The sequence below is a fragment of the Lathyrus oleraceus genome, chromosome 1, assembly GCF_024323335.1.
Source record: "Lathyrus oleraceus cultivar Zhongwan6 chromosome 1, CAAS_Psat_ZW6_1.0, whole genome shotgun sequence".
Lineage (NCBI taxonomy): Eukaryota > Viridiplantae > Streptophyta > Magnoliopsida > Fabales > Fabaceae > Lathyrus > Lathyrus oleraceus.
The window spans coordinates 62305241-62328234 of NC_066579.1; the positions used below are offsets into that span (position 1 = coordinate 62305241).

Consider the following 22994-nt stretch of genomic DNA (forward strand, 5'->3'; position numbering starts at 1 on the left):
GAAGCCTCCATTGTCAGTCCATTACAAGTTATTTGAAGGCGGTCATGTCAATGATATTGTCATGACATCTGCAATGAAGAAGCCAGCCTCTCAAGGTGGCCTGATTGCTCAATTGAAAGAAACCTGTAAGGAGTTGGAAACTGGGATTAGGGTGGCCAAGGCTAGGAAAGAGGCTGTAGAGGTTCTAATTAGCAGCTTGGAGCAAGAAGAGATGGATAAGGTTGGTGAAGCCAAGGAGTCAGATGCCCATACCTCAAGTGAGAGGTCTAATTATCAAGATCAATCTAGTGGCAGTTCTGGATCAGAAGGTGAAGAAGATGCTACCTCCTCAGACTAAGTTGTGGTGATGGTCCCCCTGTTATGATGACACGTGTGTTCTGGATGTTGTTTTGGATGCTTGGATGATTTGTTATTTTTCTGTTTGATGTTTGTAATTTTTGGCAGTCCTTTTTGATGCCATAATGTAATATTTAGGCTCTTTATGAGATCCCTGGATTTCTGATTATCTCAGCTATTGCAGCTGTGTATAATTATGGTTATATACCACCTGACATTGTGTTTTAACATTTTATATGTTATAACATCCTTTGTGACATTCTCTGCTGGACTGGTTGACATTTATTTTGTCTAGTTGGTCACTTTGGTCTATTTTGACTAAAAAGGGGGAGAAGTTACTATGTGGAGAGCTGCATGAAGATATGGAGAGTTGTAGTTATTATGTGTTGATGTAGCTAGCTAGGCTAAATAGATGACAGCTGATGATGTTGAACATAATGATATTCTGTGATGTTGAAAGAGATGTCTGAACAGAATAATGTTCTGTGGTGTTCAGGTGATGTTGAAGGAGATGTCAAAGGGTGACTCTGAATGTTACAGGTGATGTTGTTGTTGAAGGAGATGTCTGTTTTGAATAGACTTAGGGGGAGAAGAAGTACCCATGTGTTTATTGTGTGTATTACTAGTTGCTATTATAGCTAGTAATTGTGTTTGCTTCTGCTGCTGCTTAACTGTTGTTATGCTGTTTAACTACTGAACTGTTTATTCTTGTGAACAAATGGACTAATATATGTTTTAGCTAAAATTTTCCAAAGGGGGAGTTTGTTGGTTCTAAGTGTTGGCATCAATTTTGGTAAAACCAAGAGTGTTCACAAGTTGTCACATGTGATGTCTTAACATAAGATATCTTGTACCTGCTGGATGTTTAAAATATAATTGTGCAGGATTTTCCAGGATGTCACACCCGATGTCATGACATCTGTATACAAAACATTTAGTCTGAATGTTATGTATTATGTGATTGCGTTTTTAATGGCAATCTGTGTATGATTGATGAGTTAATTGAACAGGCTATTAATCAGTAATTACAACGTGATTAACTTATTTTCCAAAGAGATCTAATCAACTGTCATGAGAAGATATGAATGGAAAATATTTTTAGGGTTTTATGATGTCCAAGCCCAACCAATTGCTTCTATAAAAAGGACATGGAAAACCTGATTTGATACACAAGAAATAAGGAACGAAATATTGAGAGAGAATAAGGGTTTAAGTCTTGTGCGGTCATGTGATTTGTAAGCCATTCAATTCATCCATAGATGATTGAATTGGTCTGATTTTTGAGTTGTAATTTTTCACTCAAAGCTTTTAAGCATGAGTGTGTGTCTACTTGATTGAAGCTGTGAAGTAAGATCAAGTGTGTGTCTTTGAAGATTGTCTTCTTTTCATTATAATTCTTGTTTAATATCACTGGTGTGATTGAGGGGGAGTGAGTGGGATCTCATATCTAAGAGTTCTTAGGTAGAAGTCACACGGGTAAAGATTAAGTGAAAAAGACTGTAACTTGTGTTGTTTACTGAGAGTCTTTGAACTAATTCTATTTAGTGGATTTCCTTCCTGGCTTGGTAGCCCCCAGACGTAGGTGAGTTGCACCGAACTGGGTTAACAATTGCTTGTGTCTCTTGCATCACTGTTCTTTATCTGTTATCCTGTTTGTATTGTTCAGATATTAGTGTCGTGACATTACCTTCGACGTCTCATATCTGATACCAGAATTTCAACCTGAAAGAGATGAGGGTAAGCTTCTCGCATTTCTGACTCTAGTTCCTAAGTAGCATCGCTCGGATGTGATTCATCCCACTGAACCTTAACAAGAGGAATCTCCTTATTCCTTAATACCTTAACTTCTTGTCCTGCAATGTGACTTGGTAGAGGTTCGAAAGTTAGGTCTACTTCTACTTCTATTGAATCTGGAAGAATAGGCTGAAGAGAATATGGTATGAACTTCCGGAGTTGGGATACATGAAAAACATCATGCATTTCTGATAGAGAAGGTGGTAAAGAAAATCTGTAGGCTACTTCTCTAATCCTCTCTATAATCTGGTATGACCCTATATATCTCGGACTTAGCTTCCGTGACTTAAACAGTCCTTTCCGTCTCAACCTCGGAGTCACCTTCAAAAATACATGATCACCTTCATCAAATTCTAATGGTCTTTTTCTGTGATATGCATAGCTCTTTTGGCGATCTTGTGCTTTCTTCATCTTATCACGGACCATCCGTATCTTTTCGGTAGTCTCTTGAATAATCTTCGGCCCTAAGATCCTTTCTTCACCATCTTCCGTCCAATATAGAGGTGTTCTACATTCTGTCCATACAAGGCTTCATAAGGAGTCATCCCAATACTTGCATGGTAACTATTGTTATATGAGAATTCAATCAATGGTAAAAGGTCCTTCAAACTCCCTCCACTTTCAAGTACACAAGCTCTTAACATATCCTCCAGTGTCTGTATCGTCCGTTCAGTCTGACCATCCATTTAAGGATGATTAGAAGTACTTAAACACAACCTCGATCCCATAGCTTGTTGGAATTCCTTCCAAAATCTTGAAGTAAACTTTGGGTCTCTATTGGACACAACGCTAGTTGGAACACCATGCAACCTGACAATTTCTGAAATGAACAACCGTGCAAGACGACTTGCCTTGTAAGTAGTCTTCACTGCCAAGAAGTGCGCGGACTTAGTTAACCGATCCACAATCACCCAAATCGAATCATAATCACCTTGGGTCCGAGGTAACCCCACTGCAAAATCCATTGGAATACTATCCCATTTCCAAACTGGAATCTCTAAAGGTCGTAATAAACCACCTAGCTTCTGATGTTCGATCTTTACCTGTTGGCATACAATGCATTCTGACACATACTCTGCAATATCTCTTTTCATTCCAGGCCACCAATAGTCCTTCTTCAAGTCTTGATACATCTTCGACGAACCTGGATGTATAGTAAACGCCCCTTTGTGAGCTTCCTCCAAAACTTTTCTTTTCAGCTCGGCATCGTTCGGAACACAAATCCTTTGATTAAACAGAATAACCCCATCCGGTGATTGAGCAAAACCTGGTTGAGTCGACATCTCTTGCAACTTCTCATCTATCATTTGTCCTTGTCAGATCTCTTCCCTTAGGTTAGAAATAACATTCAAATTTCCCATTATCACACCATCCTGCATCCAACTAAATTGAAGATTAAGATCTCAGAACTTTTCCAACAATGCGTATTCTAACATCATCAACTCAACTTTATGTATCTCTTTCGGACTTAAGGTATCTGCAACCTTATTCGCCTTCCCCAGGTGATACTTAAGCTCAAAATCAAAGTCCTTCAAATACTCCCTCTATCTCCTTTGTCTCATGTTTAACTCTTTCTGGTCGAATAAATATTTCAAACTCTTGTGATCACTAAACATCTCAAAATGCACTCCATACAAGTAATGTCGCCACACTTTCCATGCAAAGACAACAGTAGCATGTTCAAGATCATGAGTCGGATAATTCTCTTCATGAGGCTTTAACTGACGATAGGCATAGGCTACAACCTGACCACTCTGCATTAACACCCCTCTTAATCCTCTCTTAGCGGAATCACAAAATACTTCATAAGACTTACTAGGATTAGGGGGGACTAAAACAGGAGCAGTTGTTAGAATTTCCTTCAACTCATGAAACTCTTCCTACACTTTGAATCCCACTTAAAAGAATTTTCCTTTCGGATAAGTCTAGTCATTGGTAAAGCTATATGTGAAAACCCCTTTATAAACCCGCGATAGTAACCTGCCAAACCTTAGAAACTTCTGACCTCGGAAGCATTCTTCGGTCTTTCCCAATTAATGTCTACTTCAACTTTAGATGGGTCCACTAACACTCCTCCTTGTGATATTACATGATCAAGAACCTTCACTTCGTTCATCCAAAATTCGCACTTACTCGCCATTACATGAATCTTTGATGCGTCAAGTGTACGTGGCAAGACCATAACATGCATGCTCAATATTTCTATCCTAAGACAACATGTATAGTAATAACCTTGTAACACCACTCAACAAAATAAAGAAAGAAAAAAAGCAATTGAACACATCCTCTCGTAAATAGTAATAACCACAACTTAATATATATTTTCTATATATCTTTGATTCCTCATGCTATCTAGCTCTATATTTTTCCACTATAGTCTTCATATTTCTATCAAAGAGCATCAACTAAGAAAAATAGGAAACATGCAGAATCAGTTGAAAGATCACAACCACACAGTACAAATGCAACACAGCAATAGCATGAAGCTAACGGACAAGAAGGTGAAGGATTTGATGGTGAATAAGAAGAGACTAGTGGAAATACCGTACACAGCTACACTAGCACAAACAATGAACAGACTTGTAGCAAACAAACTAGTGGTGGTTCCGGTGGCTGCGCCACCCGGTCAGTGGATTGGAGCAGGAGGGTCAATGATTGTTGACTCTGATAAACAAACAGGAGCTGTAAGGAAACGTTATATAGGAATGGTTACTATGCTTGATATTGTTGCTCAAATAGCTGGTGATGATCATTTGAGTAATGGTGATTATCGTATTGAAGATCTTGATCAAACAATGTATGTTCCATTTTCTTCCATCAAAGGTCTTAGCTTGTGAACACTCAACCCTAATACCAGGTTCTTAAAAGTTTCATATCTCTTTAAGTTTTGTTTACATCAAATGCTTAAAGCTGCTATGTTAAATGCTCTTCCTATTGTTAGAGCTTCTAATGTTTCCGATGATGATCACAAACAACACACCAATGCAAGTTATCTCTTCCTTATTAGTGTCCTTAAAATGATATAATCATAAGATACTTTTGTCTAAAATTAATGATCCGGAGATGCAAGAAACTTTTTGGAACATTTTCTGCAACTGATTTAAGAGGATGTTACATACCCACATTGAAATCATGGTTGAGATTGGGAATAAGTGCATTGGCCTTTACGGAACATATATATAATTTAAAAATATTATGGGTTAAATAATTAATTAATTAGGGGTCAAAGGGGATAAATTGAAATTCGCTAATATTACAGAGGGAATTTATAATGGTTTGAAACTTAATATTTAGAGTTCAATTCGAGATAATAATAGTATTATGTAATCCTTACTGAGATGATATTTCATTCATCAGCAATTGCTTCATCTATAGTTTTTTTAATCTAATTGTAAAAGGGGTTCAGTAACAAGTATCTTACAATGAAAAGACAGCTAAATAAACCAAACTAATGGAATGTAACATTTAAATTACCAATAAAATTTGCCGTTGGAATCAGTTACGAAATGGCGAAGAATTATTTTTAGTTGTGATATACCTTGAAAATCTCTAATTGAGAAAGTAACTTCTTAATTGTATTTTTATCATGACATAAGGAAATGTCTTCTTTATCAAGCATGCATTTTATTAAGGATCAATGAAAATTTTGGCAATGAAAGAGTTTATAAGAAAACCTCAAGCATTGTTTCACTGAGTTGAGCAGCAGAAATTTCCATTTACGAACACTCACGATTCCAAAATACAAAAATAGAACCACAACCACCATGGACAACTTCCATCTTAATTTTTTTATTTATAAATGCATGCCTATTAATTTTAGTTTTTTATTTATCAACTTTCCTTTATCAATTTTGAGGCACTTGAATAATGCCTGATAATATCAACCAAAATGAGATGCTTTTAGTTTATTGAAGCAACGGTGACACAGAAGGTCAATTGTAAAATATTACAGGTTAAAACACAAAAATTCCTTTTAGCCGAAATGATAGAAAATACATTCAATATCAATTAAAGAGATCCATCAAGATAGTTACATCTGGAATTTTATAATACCACTCAAAAGAGGTATAACGTTTTACATGTATTTGAGAATCAGTAGATTTTGTGCCCACGTATTAGATTGGGTAAGTTGATTTGAAGTTCCAATTTGGGAGTTTTTAGGTATCTTGTATTAGAATAATAACATGTTAATATGGTAAATTTTGGTATATTTTGTGTTTTACCGGGAATAGAGATATATAATGTAAAGATGTTACTTAAGTCAAAGGGTATCTTTTTTGAAATTCAATAATTTCAGACATTTCTAGATCGTCTTGGTCCATATGAGATTTATTATATTGTATATATTGGACAAAGATAGAGGATATTTTCTTTTGTGAGGATATTTTCTATTCAAGATGGAGAATTTTAATGAAGGAGGAGCAGTTCATAGACAAAATATTCTTTATGGTATTAAGAATCCGCCAAATAATATAGCCAAAGGAAATTATGAAGATCAAGTAGAATGTGATTCTGAAAAAGTTCTCAGGCTTGCTAAGATCTCTCGTAAAGTCATGAGAAAACTAGATATGAGATCTAGGAAGAATGTCTCTTCGAATTTTCAAGACAATCAGCAACGCATTTCAAAGAGGTATAACTTTCAACATAAAGGAAAAGATGGTGAAATACCAAATCTCAACTGGATCCAATGTCTTAAATGCAAGGATTTTGGACATATTCAAGTTGAATGTTCAAGTTTTTCTACGAAAGAAAAAAGAATCTCCAATTCCACTAGTGGTGAATCTAATCAATCAAACAATGTTGTAACCTTCAAAGACATGAAAGAGATTATTCATATTGGTGAACCATCAAATTCAAAGAAAAGGTGTAATACTCTTATTCATAAAGAAAAATTTAAAATGTCAGGTAACATGTCTAAATATTCTGTCACACATGATTACTAGAGAAATAATTTTGTCTAATCTATTCCACTATATTGTTATAATTTGTATGGTAGACAACCACATCATCAACATATGTATCCCTAATGGAATGAGAAATATGAAAGGAATTATCAGCAAGTTTGGCATGACGAGCCTTATATTCTTATTCATATTGCTTGTACCATGCACATGGTAGTTTCTTGTAAAGATTGTCATTTTAATAGTAGCTGCAGTAGACACTTGATAGGAGAAAGAAACAATGTTACATTTTATGATAGCAATAAGAGAAATAAATTTGTAAAAATGAAGATAGTTGTTACCATTGTAGAGAACAATGTTGAAGATCATGTTTTAGACATTATGGATGACATTGTAGACACATAAACTAAGATATGGCACACAAATCTTGGGGGTTGTTGCAGAGAAAGGTGTCATAAGTGTAGTGATCTCAAGTTGGGAATAATACTAATTGTAGAAACTAATGTAAAATTTATGAGGACTGCCAAGTTGGAAAGAAAACCAAGATGTCATACAAGATGTTTCAACGTCTGACTCATGCTTCTTAACTACCAATTATGAACTTTATGAGACTCATGCAAGGAGTTATCATTGACGGGATGGTTGATGGTCATGTTGGAGATCCTCCTAACTTTGAACAACCAACAGTGGTTCAAAAGAAGAAGCTAAAGAAGATTAGTGACACTACTAAAAATAATACATTTAATGACAAACTTTTCACCTCACCCAACCAATAACCGATGTAAAAGGTTAGGTTAATGCGCACCATTTTTTTAAATAAATACCACATATTCCATCGATTTCTAAATATAATCGAGGGCGGAAAAATAATTCAGGACATGCTTCGAATCCAAACAACAACAATTTATGTCTTTTTTTGTTTAAAAGAGATTCATTTTTTAAAAATTATTTATCTATTCCTTCTGTTATATTTAATAACCGAGGGATTGGACTATCAAATTTTACTATAGAATCTCTCGTTAATTATATTTCACTATAAACTTAACTTAATATATGCAGTCACTCCTAACTTGTACACATCATTCTTTGCGATGGATTGCAAGACAAAAAAAATCTTCAATATTCTTCTATATTGAACAAAACATTTTCTCTCTCTTGAAATCCATCCTAACATAATGGTGTTGATGTTGTTGTTGTATTTTTGAAATAACCTTTCTATGTTGTCAAACAATAAAAACATTGAGAAATTTATTGTTTTTCTCGGTTGACAATATTGAGAAATTTATTCCTAAACACAATCATTATGTTCTCTTTCATATGAAAGCATTTATCGTGAAAACATTTGCTCAAGATAATGAAATCTCTCTAGGATGGATTGCAAGTACAGAATAAAAAATTTCTCTTTGTTGAAACAAATAACTTATCAGAAATTGGAACAAACTTGTTGTTCTCCAAGAATCCAAAGTCAAAATCTGGATTTATTTAAAAACATTATTTTAATATTATGCATAAACAATGTAATTTTAAAAAAAAGTTTTCCCCTCGATTTTTTATAGAAACAGAAAGAGATATGGCATTTGGCATGGAACATATTTTATTGCCTTTTTTATCTAAAAGAAAAACAATTTACCTAGGTTTGATTATGAAGCGAGGTAAATTATAAACGGGGTTGTTCAGTTTCTTCACCGTCCTTAAATAAATCTTAGCCGTCCATTTAATAAGTATCAACGTCAACACACTAACATTAGTGATCACCGTAAAACTTAAAAAACTCATTATAAAACCATTATGAATATTAAAATTTGATAATGAAACACTTGATAAGAAAACTTGAAACTTAAAAAAACGTTAACTTTATCTGAAATTTTTTCTCTAGGGTGAATTGCAAGAACAAAAAATTATTTAGGTTCAAGGTTTTTGTTCTTAAATTATCGTATAATTGAGTATTTATTTTATTTATCTCACCTTTTTTTATATCATACATTTGATATTCATCAAGATCAATGAAACGAGGATCCCTAACATTTACTCTTACTCAAGATATCCAACATTTGTTCTTCACCGACGACGATCACGATGAAGAACAAATGTAATATTTTATATAAACAATGAAATGAGAAATAATATATATATATATATATATATATATATATAATATATATATATATATATATATATATATATATATATATATATATATATATATATATATATATATATATATATATATATATATATATATTATATATATATATATATATTATATATATATATATATTATATATATATATATATATATATATATATATATATATATATATATATATATATCCCATGTGCTTTGTTAATAAACTGAGGTATTTTTATATCAGACATTTGATATTCATCAAGATCAGTGAAACGAGGATCCCTAACATTTACTATTCCTCAAGATATTCAGCATTTGTTCTTCACCGACAACGATCACGATGAAGAACAAATGTAATATTTTGTGTAAACAATGCAATGAGAAATAATATATATATATATATATATATATATATATATATATATATATATTATATATATATATATATATATATATATATATATATATATATATATATATATATATATATATATATATATATATATATATTGCATGTTCTTTGTTAATAAACCGAGGTATATGGTGCTAGCTTTGAAAGTATAAAAAAGTTATTGATAGGGATCAAACCAATGACCATTTCAACTATCCCCTCAGTTATTCTAAATTCGAGGGGTAAAGTTGGAGCTTTTCATGACGTCCTTCGTTACCTCGCGTCTATAACAATGGTTAAATCAACTTCACGCCCGATTACATGTGTTTTTGTAGTAGTGTGATTATGGAATAATTCTTCCTATTGGGTTGCTTCTCATATTTTTGGAATTTTCACTATACAAAAACATGATGTTGTGTTTCGTGAAGTTGATATTGGTGCTCCTCTTAGTTTGTTGAATCTGAGATATAAGATGTATGTTGTAGATATTTCTCTCTTCAATATTCCATATTTTGACAAGTCTGGTATAGCTGCTGGTGGAATGTGCTTGATATTCCCCTCCTATATAGGCCTACAAGAAACCATGATCTCATTCAAAAGTATTTTGTTGAGGAGACCCATGAAACCAATATGAGAAATCAAGATGTTAATAAATATGTGATAGAAATCATGTCCGATTTAACACCCCAATTTTAATGAATTATTTTATTTTAATTTATTTATACTTTTTATGTATTTTTTGTGTATTTATTTGATTATTGTGTGTGAGTGGATAAATGAATGTGGGTGAGTAATCGCAGAAAGATAGAATAACTTAGAATTATTTTATTAATTGAAGTAATATTTTGATTTTATTATTTAAATTAAAATAAAAGGATAATAAGAAAATAGAAGTTGTAGAGATATTGAGGGCAAGACAGGGATTAAATAGAAAAGTAAGGGTAAAGTAGGAATAGTCTATTGAGGATGCTAGGATTTTAGTGTAAAAAGAGAATTAGAAGGAAATAGTAATCAATACGTAGAATTTTTGGGAGAAAAGAGGAAAAGAAGGCTAGGGCAAAAGAAAGAGAGAGAAGGCATATGGAGAGCATCCATTGATAGAGCTTGGAAGAATTTTGCTGGAAAAGTCTAACGTAAGGGGGAGAATAACTTCTAATAAAAAAAGGCTTATGCAAGAAGAGTAGGGTAGAGGAGTCCTTAACCTCCCAATATGATGAATTTATTTGCCGAGAATTCAAAATTTGACGATCTTATTTGATTTTATGATGTTATGAGTGTTGAATTTCACGTGTCAAGGTATGTATGAAATTTTAATTTTATGTGTTCATGTTTTTTCCACCATTTATGATGTTTGAAGGTTTTAGGGAGTTGAGAAAATATAGGAATCCATTAGTATGCTTGTTAAATTGTTAATTTGGTGTTAATTGGTGAAAATGTGAAGAGATTATAGTAGCAAGATGGGTTACTGTGTTAGAAACTTGAAATAAGCTAATTAAGTGTTAGGGAGCATTTAGGAATTAAATGATTCTGATGCACGTATTTGAAACTAGAATTTTTGGAAAAAACTACAGTGACAATCGATTGCACCAGATGACAATCGATTGCATTGCATGAGATTTCAAAAAGAAATAACAGTGCAATCGATTGCACTAAATGAAAATCGATAGTCATGCCTGGAAAAGTGATTTTTACAAAGTCATTAGCGAAATACGTTTCAGTGACAATTGTTAGACGATAGCACCGATCTAGAAGGGGGGGGGGGTGAATAGATCAGTATTTAAAAATTTAGCGATTTTTAAAATTGTGTTTAAGGTTATGAAAGCTCCCTAGACCACGATCGTCTAAACAATCAGTTATTGGAAAGATCTGATATGCGTGAAACCTAATGGAATGAATGACTAAGATAAAGCTAATCAACAACAATTTTAATCGATCGAAATACAAAAATTCTTGATACAACTACCACCAATGATGAATTAAAAACAATGAGAAAACAAGCAAAATTTTCACTAGAAATAATAGTGTAGAATTTTCTTTAGTTACAACCAAAATGGTTGCAACTATTTATCAAACAACTTTAATGCACAACTGTAAGACCCCAATTTTGGCCCTAAGATCCCTCATGGCATCATAACATTGCATTTGCAAAGCCTCAAGGATCATAGGCATCTTGGTTCCCCTTGCCTTTGGGTGGGACTCCTTGTGAGTGGTTTGAGATCACCAAGCATGTTTGAATTGTATATCATTGCTTTTCTTTCTTAATTTTGTTTACTAACCAAAAGCACAAAAATATGGCACTAACATCTTTTGTTTGTAGCTTGAGCAATCACAAGGTTCAAAGCTTCTAGGAGATCATCTGTGCAATGACATGGCCAAGAGAAGATTAAAGCAAGCATGGTAATGGTTACCAAAGCTCTCATCCATCAAATATGCCTCCCTAGTATCTCAATTCATCATTTTGATCAAAGCAAGTCAAAGGGTTTGAGGTCTTGTTCTTCAAGAAACCCTAATTCATCTGTGTACAACAATGCCTTGTTCATGAAGCAACCTCAGCCCATGGTCAAATATAATAAAGGGAAGTCCTTTAATTCATCATTTCATGCATATTTGAACTCATTTGAGTGTCCTAAACCATCAATTCATTAAGATATGAGTCATGGACTTGAGAAGTTGATCAGTCAATTCATCTGACTATTTTGAAATGCACTAGGACCTAAGTTTGTATGTGTTGGTCAAATGGAGATGGTTCCAAAAGCAAAAATGTTCTTAAGGACAATATGAACAACTTTCATGTTCGTCAAAAATTTATTTGAAGCTTGTAAGGTCATCCACCATTCCAAGACATTATAGGTCATTTTGACTGAAACCCTAATTTTGGGTTAACTTCCCAAGGACATAATTCATTCATTTTTTATGATTTTGAGATGGAATCAAATTAATTGGAAAGCTTAAGATGTCTACTTCAAATGTTATGTTGAACAAAATTTCAAAATCTCAAAGGAAATACATGTGATAATGCAAAACATTATAGGTCCTTTTGGGCCAAATGCATTAAAAGGCAAAAAAGTCCAACTTCAAGTGCCTATAACTTCTTTCATCAAAAATCCAAATGATGCAAAATATAAGTCCATTTTGATTGTCTTGAAAATATCTACAACTTTGATGTTAGAGGTTTTTCCTTTTGGGGCTTGCATCATCAAAACAGAGGGGCTTGGAAATTGGCCAAATTTAGAAACCTTGCTTTGACATGTCATACACCTTGCACTTTAAACTCAAATTTCATAAATTTCCACACTTCAAATGGATTTTTGTCCAACATAACAATTTTTCCTTACATCAAGACCTTTCCAACCATTACTCACATGATCATGTTTGGATTTGGCAAATGGCATTTTCGAAGAAGGGAATATTTTGGTGCATTTATGGAAACTTGACTCAAATTCATGCATAATCCAATTACATCATATCTGCACGTCCAAAACCAATATGTTGATGTTAAGCTTGCCAAATCAATTAGATTTGGGCCCTCCATACGCCTGTACAGGCCCATGCATGGAGGCCCTCTTCATTCATGCACATGAAATTTTCATGCATTGCCTTTGCCAATTGCTATATATAGAGTTGTTCAGCCTCACTCTTCTTCAACCTAATGGCGCCAGAAATGCTGCACAACTGAAACCGTAACCAATACCAAATAAGCTATCTCACTTTCTTTCAAATTTTTTCAGATCCAAAATTCAACTACATCTGGTTGAATCCTTGGATCTAAAGCTTCTAAACCTTCATCCTTCAACTCATTGATCTTCTGTTTTGGCAAAGAAAGCAAGGAATCGAGCTCAAGTTTCCAGAAATCAAGCTTACTCTTCAATTGGTATTTTCTTCGAATCTCATCATCCATTGACCTATTTGCTTGGATCTTGTGTTGGCTGAAGTCCTCTCAATAGAGGCATCATGATTATGCATTTAATTTTTGAAATCCATTGAGTTCATGATGAACACCATAGAACTTCCACCTCTGATTTCTCTCAATATAGAGATCTAGAGTGGAATTGAGTGGCACAGGGATGATGTACATCATCCCAGCTTTCTAAAGAGGTATGGATCGTGCATTTTGGTTGCCTTTTGGATCTCTGCAATTTAGGCCGGAAAATCCAAGCTCACCAGAGAAGAAGGTGGCTCCGGTGGCCGTCCCATTGCCAGATGTATTGTGGACCCTTGGATTCATTTTCCAGATTTGATCTTGGCCTTTGATTGTTATGACTTATTTTAATGTTGTGCGTTTACGCATTGACCTGGACTCATGGTGAGCGCGCGCCTCTGTACCATTTGATGTGCCACGTCAATTAATGAAACACATCCAACGATCCCTAATTTTCCATATTATTTCAATTTCTTGTTTTATTTTGTTTATTCCCTTTTATTTCAAAAATCAATATCTCTCTCATTTTTAATCCAAAAATTATGGGACCAATTGCATTAGTCTCCAAATAATTTCTACTTTCTATTTCTGATTTTTTTTATTTTTTTATTTTGTTATTTAATATTTTTTGTGAATTTTCTCTTTTCTGGTTATTTTTAATTCATTTTAAATAGTTTTTGATATTCAAAAAATACAAAAATATTTTCCTAACCTATTTGAATGATAATGAATCTATGAAAATTATTCTCATCAATTTTTAAATTGATTTGAGATTTATTTGAGATTTTAGTTCAATTAGGTTATTTTTATTCATTTTTAATTGATTAAAAATAGTTTCTGACTTTTAAAAATGCTGAAATTTTTTGTCAAACTTTGTTTGACCTTGTTGAACTTAGGATAAATTACTTGAACCTTTCAAGATTGATTTGAAGTGATTTTGAAGTTTGACCTTTCCATTATTTTAATTCAAGTTTATTTTAATGTTAAAAAATGCCAAAAATATTTTTTGTTAATTCCTTGACTTCCAATCTTCATCTCACTTCTGTTTTTGATTGTTTGACTTTGACTTTCAATGTTATTGGTCAACATATGATGATTGGTACATGGTATTTCATTTTAATGCATTTGTATCATTTTTGCCTTCTTTTGTTTCCATTCATTCATTTCCTTCTTCTTCTTCTTCTTTTTTTCTTTTCCTTTTTGATCAATGAGTTGAAGGTTGATAAGTTAGCATTGATTAAGGAGACTTAATCTTCCTTGATCCAAACCTAATTCATCTTGATCAATTGATCAAGTGAATGACTTTGCATTAAGGATAGGTTGTTTCCTAAATCATGCTAAAGGCTTAAACCAATACAAGATCAATTCTCTTTTTCTTTTTGGCATGGCAAGTTGTTGGAACTTGGTTCACTAATCAAGACTTCTAACTTGTGTTGTTGCCTACATTATTATTGACCGGCCTCAGATAGTTGTGACTTCTACATAAGTCCAATTACGGTTGCTTAACATAGCGCTAAATTTGCCTTATGGCACACTAACTACTAACACTAACTATTGACAATTAACATTTACTTTTTGCTCTTTACTTTTATGCAATTTACTATTCTTGCACATATTATTCATTTGCTTTTTTTCTTTGCTCACTTGAGCACATGTTTATGTTAATGCCATTTGCCCTTTTCTCACTTGAGCACATAATTGTGTATATATTATTATGCTTGTGTTTTGTTTTGATTGTTGTGAACCAAATGCAAAAGAATAGACTTAGTTTCTAGGACTTTCCCTATGCAAAGAATGGAGAATTGGACTTAGTTTCTAGGACTTTCCTTATGCAAAATTGGAGTAAATGGACCTTAGTGATGAAGATGGATTAGAAGGACCAAATCTCTAAACTCACTCTTGTCCATACTTCATGGAACTTTTGATGTGTGTGTTCTTGTGCTAGGGGTTCCCACTTGAGCTTAATTGAAGGACCATTGCCATGTTAACTCAAAGTGAAAGACACAAGACACATTGAGGATCTCTTAAGAGACTTGTTTGATTGCTTATGCTTTGTGATTGCTTATTCCAAAGGATGGGAGCTACTTGGATCATCAATATGATCTCAAGAGAGGAACTCCATTATGGTTTTGTTTCTTTATCCTTTTCTCCTTTTTTTTACTTAGGACTTAGCCCTTCTTCTTCTTCTCCCCACTCTAACCCAAGCCAAAACTCTTTGTGCAAACATTTAACCTTTGTTTTCAACATTAGAAACCTAAGCCTTATGCTTTTGATTTTCAAACCTTCTTTTCATAATACTTACTTTGAATTGAATCCTTAAGTCAACTTTGACCATTTTTGTATATACTTCTAATTGGTAAATATAACCCATTCAAATGTCTTTTGTGGTTCCAATGGCCACCTCCTTAATCATGTTTTTTTTAACCTTTAGCTATTAGGTTTGAGTTATCCTTGTGGTAGATGTAATACTCACCTATATCCTTAGTGATGGACAATGAGTCTTCCATGCTTATTATAGGGTTAACCCCTCACTAGCATGTTGAAGCTATCCTCACATGGTGGATTTATGGTTTGGTTGAGCTTTCTCCCTTTGATAACAAAAGACCTTAAGGCTTTTGGACCAATCAGTTCACCAACTCATTTTGAAATTTTTACCCCGAACTACGAGGTTTTGATCCTACCTTTTTAAGATGGTACGTAGGCAATGGGTTTATCCATTCAAACACAAAATGTAAATAAACTTGTATATTCTCTTCTCATCTCTTCAATCATGTTTGCACAAACAAAATTTTCCACAAGACAACAACCTTACAACAAGTGTGAAAAGGGCTCCCTAGGAGTACCTAGGATGTTTTGGGTGCCTAACACCTTCCCATTGCATAACCAACCCCCTTACCCAGATCTCTGTTTCTTTTACTAGTTTTTGTTAAAACTATTAGGTTTTTGTTCGCTTTCTAACCATTCCTTTGGATAAATAGAAGTGCGGTGGCGACTCAACTTTGTATGATTTACCTTGGATTTAGTCAATATCTCTAATGATAACGAATACCCCGCTACAAAAAAGTGGCGACTCTGCTGGGGACTGATCTAGTGGGTTTTGCCAACTTTTCATGCTTGTTGTATTGTATTGTCTTGTGACATATTTTTGTGCAATTTAGGATTATTGTATTGTGTGTAATGATTGAATTGCTTGATATTAATTCCTTGTATGCTTGGTGATCTTTGTAAGATGAGTTCTATACTCGGACTCGAGTGCACTTAGGATAGGAGAATGGCGTAGTCTTGTTGACTTGTGTGGAGTTATTCCTTAGCAAGTTGACTTGTAAGTCCATTCACTTGGTGGAGGTCATGTTGGGATCAATAATGTCACACAAGTAAGTTGTGGTTAGACATTACTCTTTCCAATATAGACCTTAGAAGCCAAGGACCTTAGTTTACCAAGCCCATCTTGGCCTATTCTTAGGATGTAGTGCGAAGGTCGTTCAAATGTAAGATTTGATACGATTGTTACGCGATACTACACTCATAAGAGTCTCTCTTGAGAATATTTTTGGAATACGAGTAGTCGTTTCTCCGATAACATCCGAAAGATGGGATGATGACTATGGGAACCTCTTGTAGAACATGTTTGGCAGGTTTAAACCCTAGTACACTCCCTTTGGGTGGTTCTTAACCGAGACTCCATGCTCGTGACTCGCAACAAACCCTTGATTCATGGTTGATCCGTTCATGTATCCTTATTATCAATGGAACTTGGGTGTTGATAAGGTGTAAACCATAATCCACCAAAATGGATGATTGATATTAAGGATGATATGATCCATCCCATGACCTTTGTTTGGTGTGCTTTGCTTGATCCTTGAGTGTGATTGTTGCATTCATGCATTCATGCACTCATTTGCCTCCATATCATCAAAATAATAAGAAAATTTTCAAGGAACTTAAGGGGTTTTATTTGCAAAATTTTCAGACATGGAAAGACAAAGAAGAAATACAAAGAAGTATAGTTTCAAAAAACCAGATCTGAAAGAGTTAAGGAATCTGACATCCTATGTATTAGATCCCTTGGGTTTCAAGGCTCGTTTTGGGAAGCTTCTTCCTCTTCTGACTACTCAGGTGGATGAAGGGTTGATGAGTGTATTGGTGCAGTTTTACGATCCTTTATACCGTTGTTTCACATTTCCGGATTTCCAGCTTTTGTCTACACTTGAGTAGTATGCCTATCTTGTGGGTATACCTATTCTAGACCAGTTGTCGTTCAGTGGCTTGGAGAGTATTCCTACTTCTCAAGAGATAGCTGACATGTTGCACATAGATGAATCTCTGGTTGGTGCTCATATGACTACCAAAGGTGGAATTCAAGGTCTCCCTTCTGAGTTCCTCATTGCTCAAGCTATTGTATATGGGAAGGCCATGAGTGAGGATGCCTTTGAAGCCATATTTGTACTTCTCATTTATGGATTGGTATTGTTCCCCAACCTCGACAAGTTTGTGGATGTGAACGCTATTTGGATTTTCTCTACTCTTAATCCTGTTCCGACTCTGTTGGGTGATACCTTTTTCTCTTTGCATATGAGGAATGCAAAGGGTGGTGGTGCCATTGTGTGCTGTTTGCCTCTGTTGTATAAGTGGTTTATTTCTCACTTACCGCAGACGGTCGCTTTCAAGGAGAACAAGGGATGTCTATGGTGGTCCACGAGACTTATGTCTCTCACTAATGATGATATCTCTTGGTACAACCGTGTGTATGATGGTGTGCAGATTATCGACTCTTGTGGTGAATTCTCCAATGTACCTCTTCTTGGTACATGTGGTGGGATTAACTACAACCCTGTTTTGGCACGTCGTCAGCTTGGGTTCCCCCTAAAGGATAAACCTAATAACATTCTATTAGAGGGTGTGTTCTTTCAGGAGGGTAAAGATCCCCAAGGATTGAAGGGCAGAATGGTCTGCGCTTGGCGCAAGATTCATAGAAAAGGAAGGAATGAGTTGGGTCCTAAGAACTGTGTCGCTTTGGAGCCTTACACTGCTTGGGTTAGGAAGAGAGCGTCTGAGTATCTCATGTCATACGAGTATCCAAGACCTACACCTTTGGTTTGGCTGGGCCTTCAACCCTCCCTAACCAAGGAGTAGAGGAGTTGAGAGATGAAGACCGTTCACGTGCTTGGATTCGTGAACGAGAAGAGTTGCTTCAGCAGATCAAGGAGAAGGATGCTTTGATAGAGTTCCTCGAACATCAGGTTATTGATGATCCAGATGATGCATGGAATTCTCTACTTCCTCAGTCTTCCAAGTTTTGGAAGAGGAAGTACGACCGACTCGCCAAGGAGAAGGCAGATATGGAGGCGGCCTACGAGAGGGAAGTGAAGAGGCTTCGTGCATCCTATCTTCCTGTGTCCTGAGCTTTAGATGATTGTTTCTAGGGATCCATAGGATGATTATTTTCCTTTTCTCCTGTATATGGTTGACAATGCTGTATTTCTTTTCCCTGATATTATTTGATGATATATTTCCATATGTGATAAATGATTAATATTTCCAAAAATTTGCAAATAAAACCTTAGAGTTCCTTTGAAATTAAAGAAAAAATCATATGCACGAGCATTGCATGCATCATGTGCATAAGCAGGTTTTGTTCCCGGCTTCTTGTCCTGTGGTCTAACTCTGTGTTCTTCATTTATTTTGAAGACAAGCTGACTCACCGGTACTACACCAGAGCCAACATTTCAAGACTGATGGATCATCTAGAACAAGAGAACCGCGAGCTGAAAGAGGAAGTGGCCAGATTAAGTGCCTTGATGGAATCATTCTTGGCTGCCCAGAGCCAGTTTTCTCCGACACCTTCAACTCCTCCCCAGAGGACAATCATCTCTGAGATTGTCTCCTCGACTGTGCCTGCAGCCAGTGCACACTTTGCTCCAACGACCATGCCAGCCGGATTCCCGTGGGGGATGCCTCCTAATTTCATGCCTGAAGGTCCTGCTCCCACCTTTACTTCTATGCCGACATCTAGCCTTGTCCTTGTTGTTCCTCCTCCTGTTGTGCATACTATGCCCAGAGTAGACGACACCATCTATCATTCTGAGCCATCTGAGGGCCCAGATGTCTATGAGAAGATGGACGCTATGAATGATCAATTTATTGAGCTTCGCAAGGAATTAAAAACTCTCAGAGGAAAGGATCTTTTTGGCAAGTCTGCCGCCGAACTCTACTTGGTTCCCAATGTGAAGATCCCTGTGAAATTCAAGGTCCCTGACTTTGAAAAATACAAGGGAAATACTTGTCCTCTCAGCCACCTGGTTATGTATGCCAGGAAGATGTCGACTCAAACCGACAACGACCAATTGCTCATCCACTACTTTCAGGACAGTCTGTCCGGTGCTCTCTCTGCGTTGGTACATGGGATTAGACAGTGCGAACATCCGATCTTTCAACAATCTTGGCGAAGCTTTCGTCAAGCAGTACAAGTACGATGTGGATATGGCTCCCGATAGGGATCAATTGAGGGCCATGTCCCAGAAGGACAAGGAAACATTTAAAGAGTACGCCCAGAGGTGGCGAGAGTTAGCAGCACGGATCGTGCCTCCGCTAGAAGAGAAAGAGATGACTAAGATCTTTTTGAAGACCTTAGGTTCTTTTTATTATGAGCGGATGATTGCCAGCGCTCCTTCTGACTTCACCGAGATGGTGAATATGGGGATGCGTCTAGAAGAAGGGGTTAGAGAAGGACGTCTGACCAGAGAAGAAGGCTCTTCTGCCAAACGTTATGGGGCGTTTGCAAAGAAGAAAGATGGAGAGGCACATGCTGTGACCTCCCATGTGAAACCAAGAAAGCCCTCTGTGAGGAGGAAGACCGTGCGTCCCGCCGGTAACCAGCACCAGGTGGCTCACATAGCACCTATTTTCAGAGACAATAAACAGTACCAGCAACATAACAACAATCAGCAACCACATCCGCAATATCAACATCAGCAGCACCGTCCGCAACAGCAGGCCTACCAGCCTCGAAACAGTAATCAAACCAGCACGAGTTACGAGAGGAAAAGGGTCACCTTCGATCCTATTCCGATGACGTATGTAGAGTTATATCCCTCTTTGATAGAGAGGAAGTTGATTACTCCACGAGACCCACCGGCTATACCTGCTAACCCCCAGTGGTGGTATAAGCCTGAATTACACTGTGTTTACCATTCTGGTGCTCCCGGCCACGACGTGGAGAATTGTTAGCCTTTGAAGACCAAGGTTCAGGACCTTGTGAGGTGTGGTATTCTGTGTTTCGAGGACGTAGGTCCTAATGTGAAGAAGAACCCATTGCCCGAGCATGGGAAATCTGTCAACATGGTCCAGGGCTGCCCTGGCAAATACAAAGTCAAATATGTCAGTCATATTCGACAATCGCTGGTCGAGATGCATCGTTTGCTATGCGAGTATAGTCATTATGAGAATGACCATGATAGATGCTGAGTCTGTTCTGTCAACCAGAGGGGTTGTCGCCAGGTGCGCAAAGATGTTCAAGAAATGCTGGATGAAGGAGTTATTGAAATCCTTCAAAACAGAAATGTTGACGAAGATGCTGATGAGGTCAATGTAATTTCTCCAGTATTTCGGATCCCCGAGCCTGTTATCATCAAGTATGATAGTAGCAAGCAAAAGGTTTCTCCTGCATTAACCATCAAGCCAGCCGGACCAGTACCGTACTCTTCCGAAAAAGCAATTCCCTATCACTATAACGCTGTCGCTGTAGAAAATGGGAAAGAGGTGTCCTTGCCATCCTCATCTGTTGTCAACATTGTCGATGTCAGCGGCTTGACCCGCAGTGGTCGTGTGTTTTCAGCACCACCAAAGCCCCAAACTACTGCTGATTCTGTTGAACGCCCGATCGGGAATGCTGTGAGCGCTCCGAATCCGGCACTTGCTGTTAAGCCCTCTTCTACATTGATAACTCCTACTTCTGTTGGCCCAAGCGACAATGTGAAAGAAGACTGTGATGAGATGCTAAGGCTCATCAAGAGAAGCGAATACAATGTTGTAGACCAGCTTCTACAAACGCCATCCAAAATATCGGTGTTATCGTTGCTGTTGAATTCAGAACCACACCGAGAGGCTTTGCAGAAAGTTTTGGATGTGGCATATGTAGATCATGATGTCACGATAGAACAATTTGATAGCATTGTTGCAAACATCACTGCTTTTAACAATTTGAGTTTTTGTGACTCTGATCTCCCCGAGGAGGGAAGAGACCACAACTTGGCATTACACATCTCTATGGGTTGCAAAGACGACGCCATGTCCAATGTGCTGGTGGACACTGGGTCATCATTGAACGTATTTCCAAAAGCCACTCTTTCGAAACTATCATATCAAGGGCCTCCCATGAGGCAGAGTGGAGTAGTTGTGAAGGCTTTCGATGGGTCTCGCAAAACTGTGATTGGGGAAGTTGATCTCCCAATCAAAATCGGACCAAGTGATTTCCAGATTACCTTCCAGGTTATGGATATTCACCCATCGTATAGTTGTCTCTTAGGCAGACCATGGATTCATGAGGCAGGCGCTGTGACATCCACCCTACACCAAAAACTGAAATTTGTGAAGAACAAGAAGCTGGTGGTGGTAGGGGGAGAAAAGGCTCTCCTGGTAAGCCATTTGTCTTCCTTCTCATATATAGATGCTGAGGATGAAATTGGAACTCCTTTCCAAGCTTTATCTATTGCTGAGCCTATTGAGAAGAGAACTCCTTCATTTGCTTCCTATAAAGATGCAAAGTTGGCCATTGAGTGTGGTGCAACTACTGGTTTAGGAAAAATGATTGAGCTAGAAGACAAAAAGTCCCAGGCTGGCATAGGTTTTTCTTTTGGGGTTTTCAACACCCAAGGGATGTTCAAGAGTGGAGGTTTCATCCACACCGGTCCAGGCGAGGAAGTTGCTGCCATTTTGGAAGAGGACGAAGAGGATTCTGGCAACTTCGTCATCCCTGGAGGAATCTGCAATAATTGGGTCGCTGTGGATATTCCATTAGTTATCCATAAGTCGAAGTAATGTTCATTGTGTTTAAAAACCCTCCTCCCATGCCAAAAGGAGGAGTGATGACATTGTTGGCGCATAAATACAATGATATTTTCATTCAATAGATTCATGTTAAATGTTTGTTTTTCCAACTATTTTCCCTTTTTGCCTTTTTGCATGAAATTGGTGGTCCCATAAAACCTTAAAAATAAAATAAAATCAATCTTTTCATCTGCATAATGATTTGCCTTGTTTGAATTCTAAAGCTTTTCATATCTAAAATCATTATGCAGGTTAATCAAACCCATTGAACATAATGATCCAACACCATCTCCCAACTTTGAGTTCCCTGTATTTGAGGCAGAAGAAGATGATGTTGAAGAGATTCCTGACGAGATTACCCATCTACTTGAGCATGAAGAGAAGATCATTCAGCCGCATCTTGAGAATCTGGAAATGGTCAACTTGGGGTCTGAAGATTATGTGCGAGAAGTGAAGATTGGGGCACTCCTTGAGGGGTAT

The 22994-nt window shown here is 36.4% G+C and overlaps 3 protein-coding genes across 3 annotated transcripts; 1 reads left to right on the forward strand and 2 right to left on the reverse strand.

The window, feature by feature from the left end:
• Positions 1–2103: 2103 nt before the first annotated feature.
• LOC127091493 (uncharacterized) lies at positions 2104–2556 on the reverse strand. Its single transcript, XM_051030154.1, has one exon. It carries the CDS (start codon positions 2554–2556, stop codon positions 2104–2106), a length of 453 nt encoding a protein of 150 aa, XP_050886111.1.
• Positions 2557–3446: 890 nt separating this feature from the next.
• Positions 3447–4270, reverse strand: LOC127091509 (uncharacterized). The gene is made up of 3 exons (XM_051030174.1): positions 4136–4270; positions 3783–4010; positions 3447–3503 (listed from the first exon to the last, which is right to left on the reverse strand). Exons 1-3 carry the CDS (start codon positions 4268–4270, stop codon positions 3447–3449), a joined length of 420 nt encoding a protein of 139 aa, XP_050886131.1.
• A 187-nt stretch (positions 4271–4457) lies between these two features.
• LOC127091517 (SNF1-related protein kinase regulatory subunit gamma-like PV42a) lies at positions 4458–6974 on the forward strand. Its single transcript, XM_051030186.1, has 3 exons — positions 4458–4959; positions 5041–5115; positions 5190–6974. The coding sequence occupies exons 1-3, from the start codon at positions 4476–4478 to the stop codon at positions 5336–5338; spliced, it is 708 nt and encodes a 235-aa protein (XP_050886143.1). The 5' UTR covers positions 4458–4475; the 3' UTR covers positions 5339–6974.
• The last annotated feature ends 16020 nt before the right edge of the window (positions 6975–22994 follow it).

What these genes read in the sequence shown, in the direction of transcription:
- LOC127091493 (XM_051030154.1), bottom strand. Translation starts at nt 2,556, where the DNA reads ATGGTCCGTGATAAGATGAAGAAAGCACAAGATCGCCAAAAGAGCTAT.
- LOC127091509 (XM_051030174.1), bottom strand. Translation starts at nt 4,270, where the DNA reads ATGGCGAGTAAGTGCGAATTTTGGATGAACGAAGTGAAGGTTCTTGAT. An exon ending in GACCGAAGAATGCTTCCGAG is followed by an intron (nt 4,011 to 4,135) that starts GTCAGAAGTTTC and finishes TTCAAAGTGTAG; the next exon opens with GAAGAGTTTCATGAGTTGAA. An exon ending in CTGTTGTCTTTGCATGGAAA is followed by an intron (nt 3,504 to 3,782) that starts GTGTGGCGACAT and finishes AGTTGGATGCAG; the next exon opens with GATGGTGTGATAATGGGAAA.
- LOC127091517 (XM_051030186.1), top strand. Translation starts at nt 4,476, where the DNA reads ATGCTATCTAGCTCTATATTTTTCCACTATAGTCTTCATATTTCTATC. An exon ending in TTCTTCCATCAAAGGTCTTA is followed by an intron (nt 4,960 to 5,040) that starts GCTTGTGAACAC and finishes AAATGCTTAAAG; the next exon opens with CTGCTATGTTAAATGCTCTT. An exon ending in TCACAAACAACACACCAATG is followed by an intron (nt 5,116 to 5,189) that starts CAAGTTATCTCT and finishes AATTAATGATCC; the next exon opens with GGAGATGCAAGAAACTTTTT.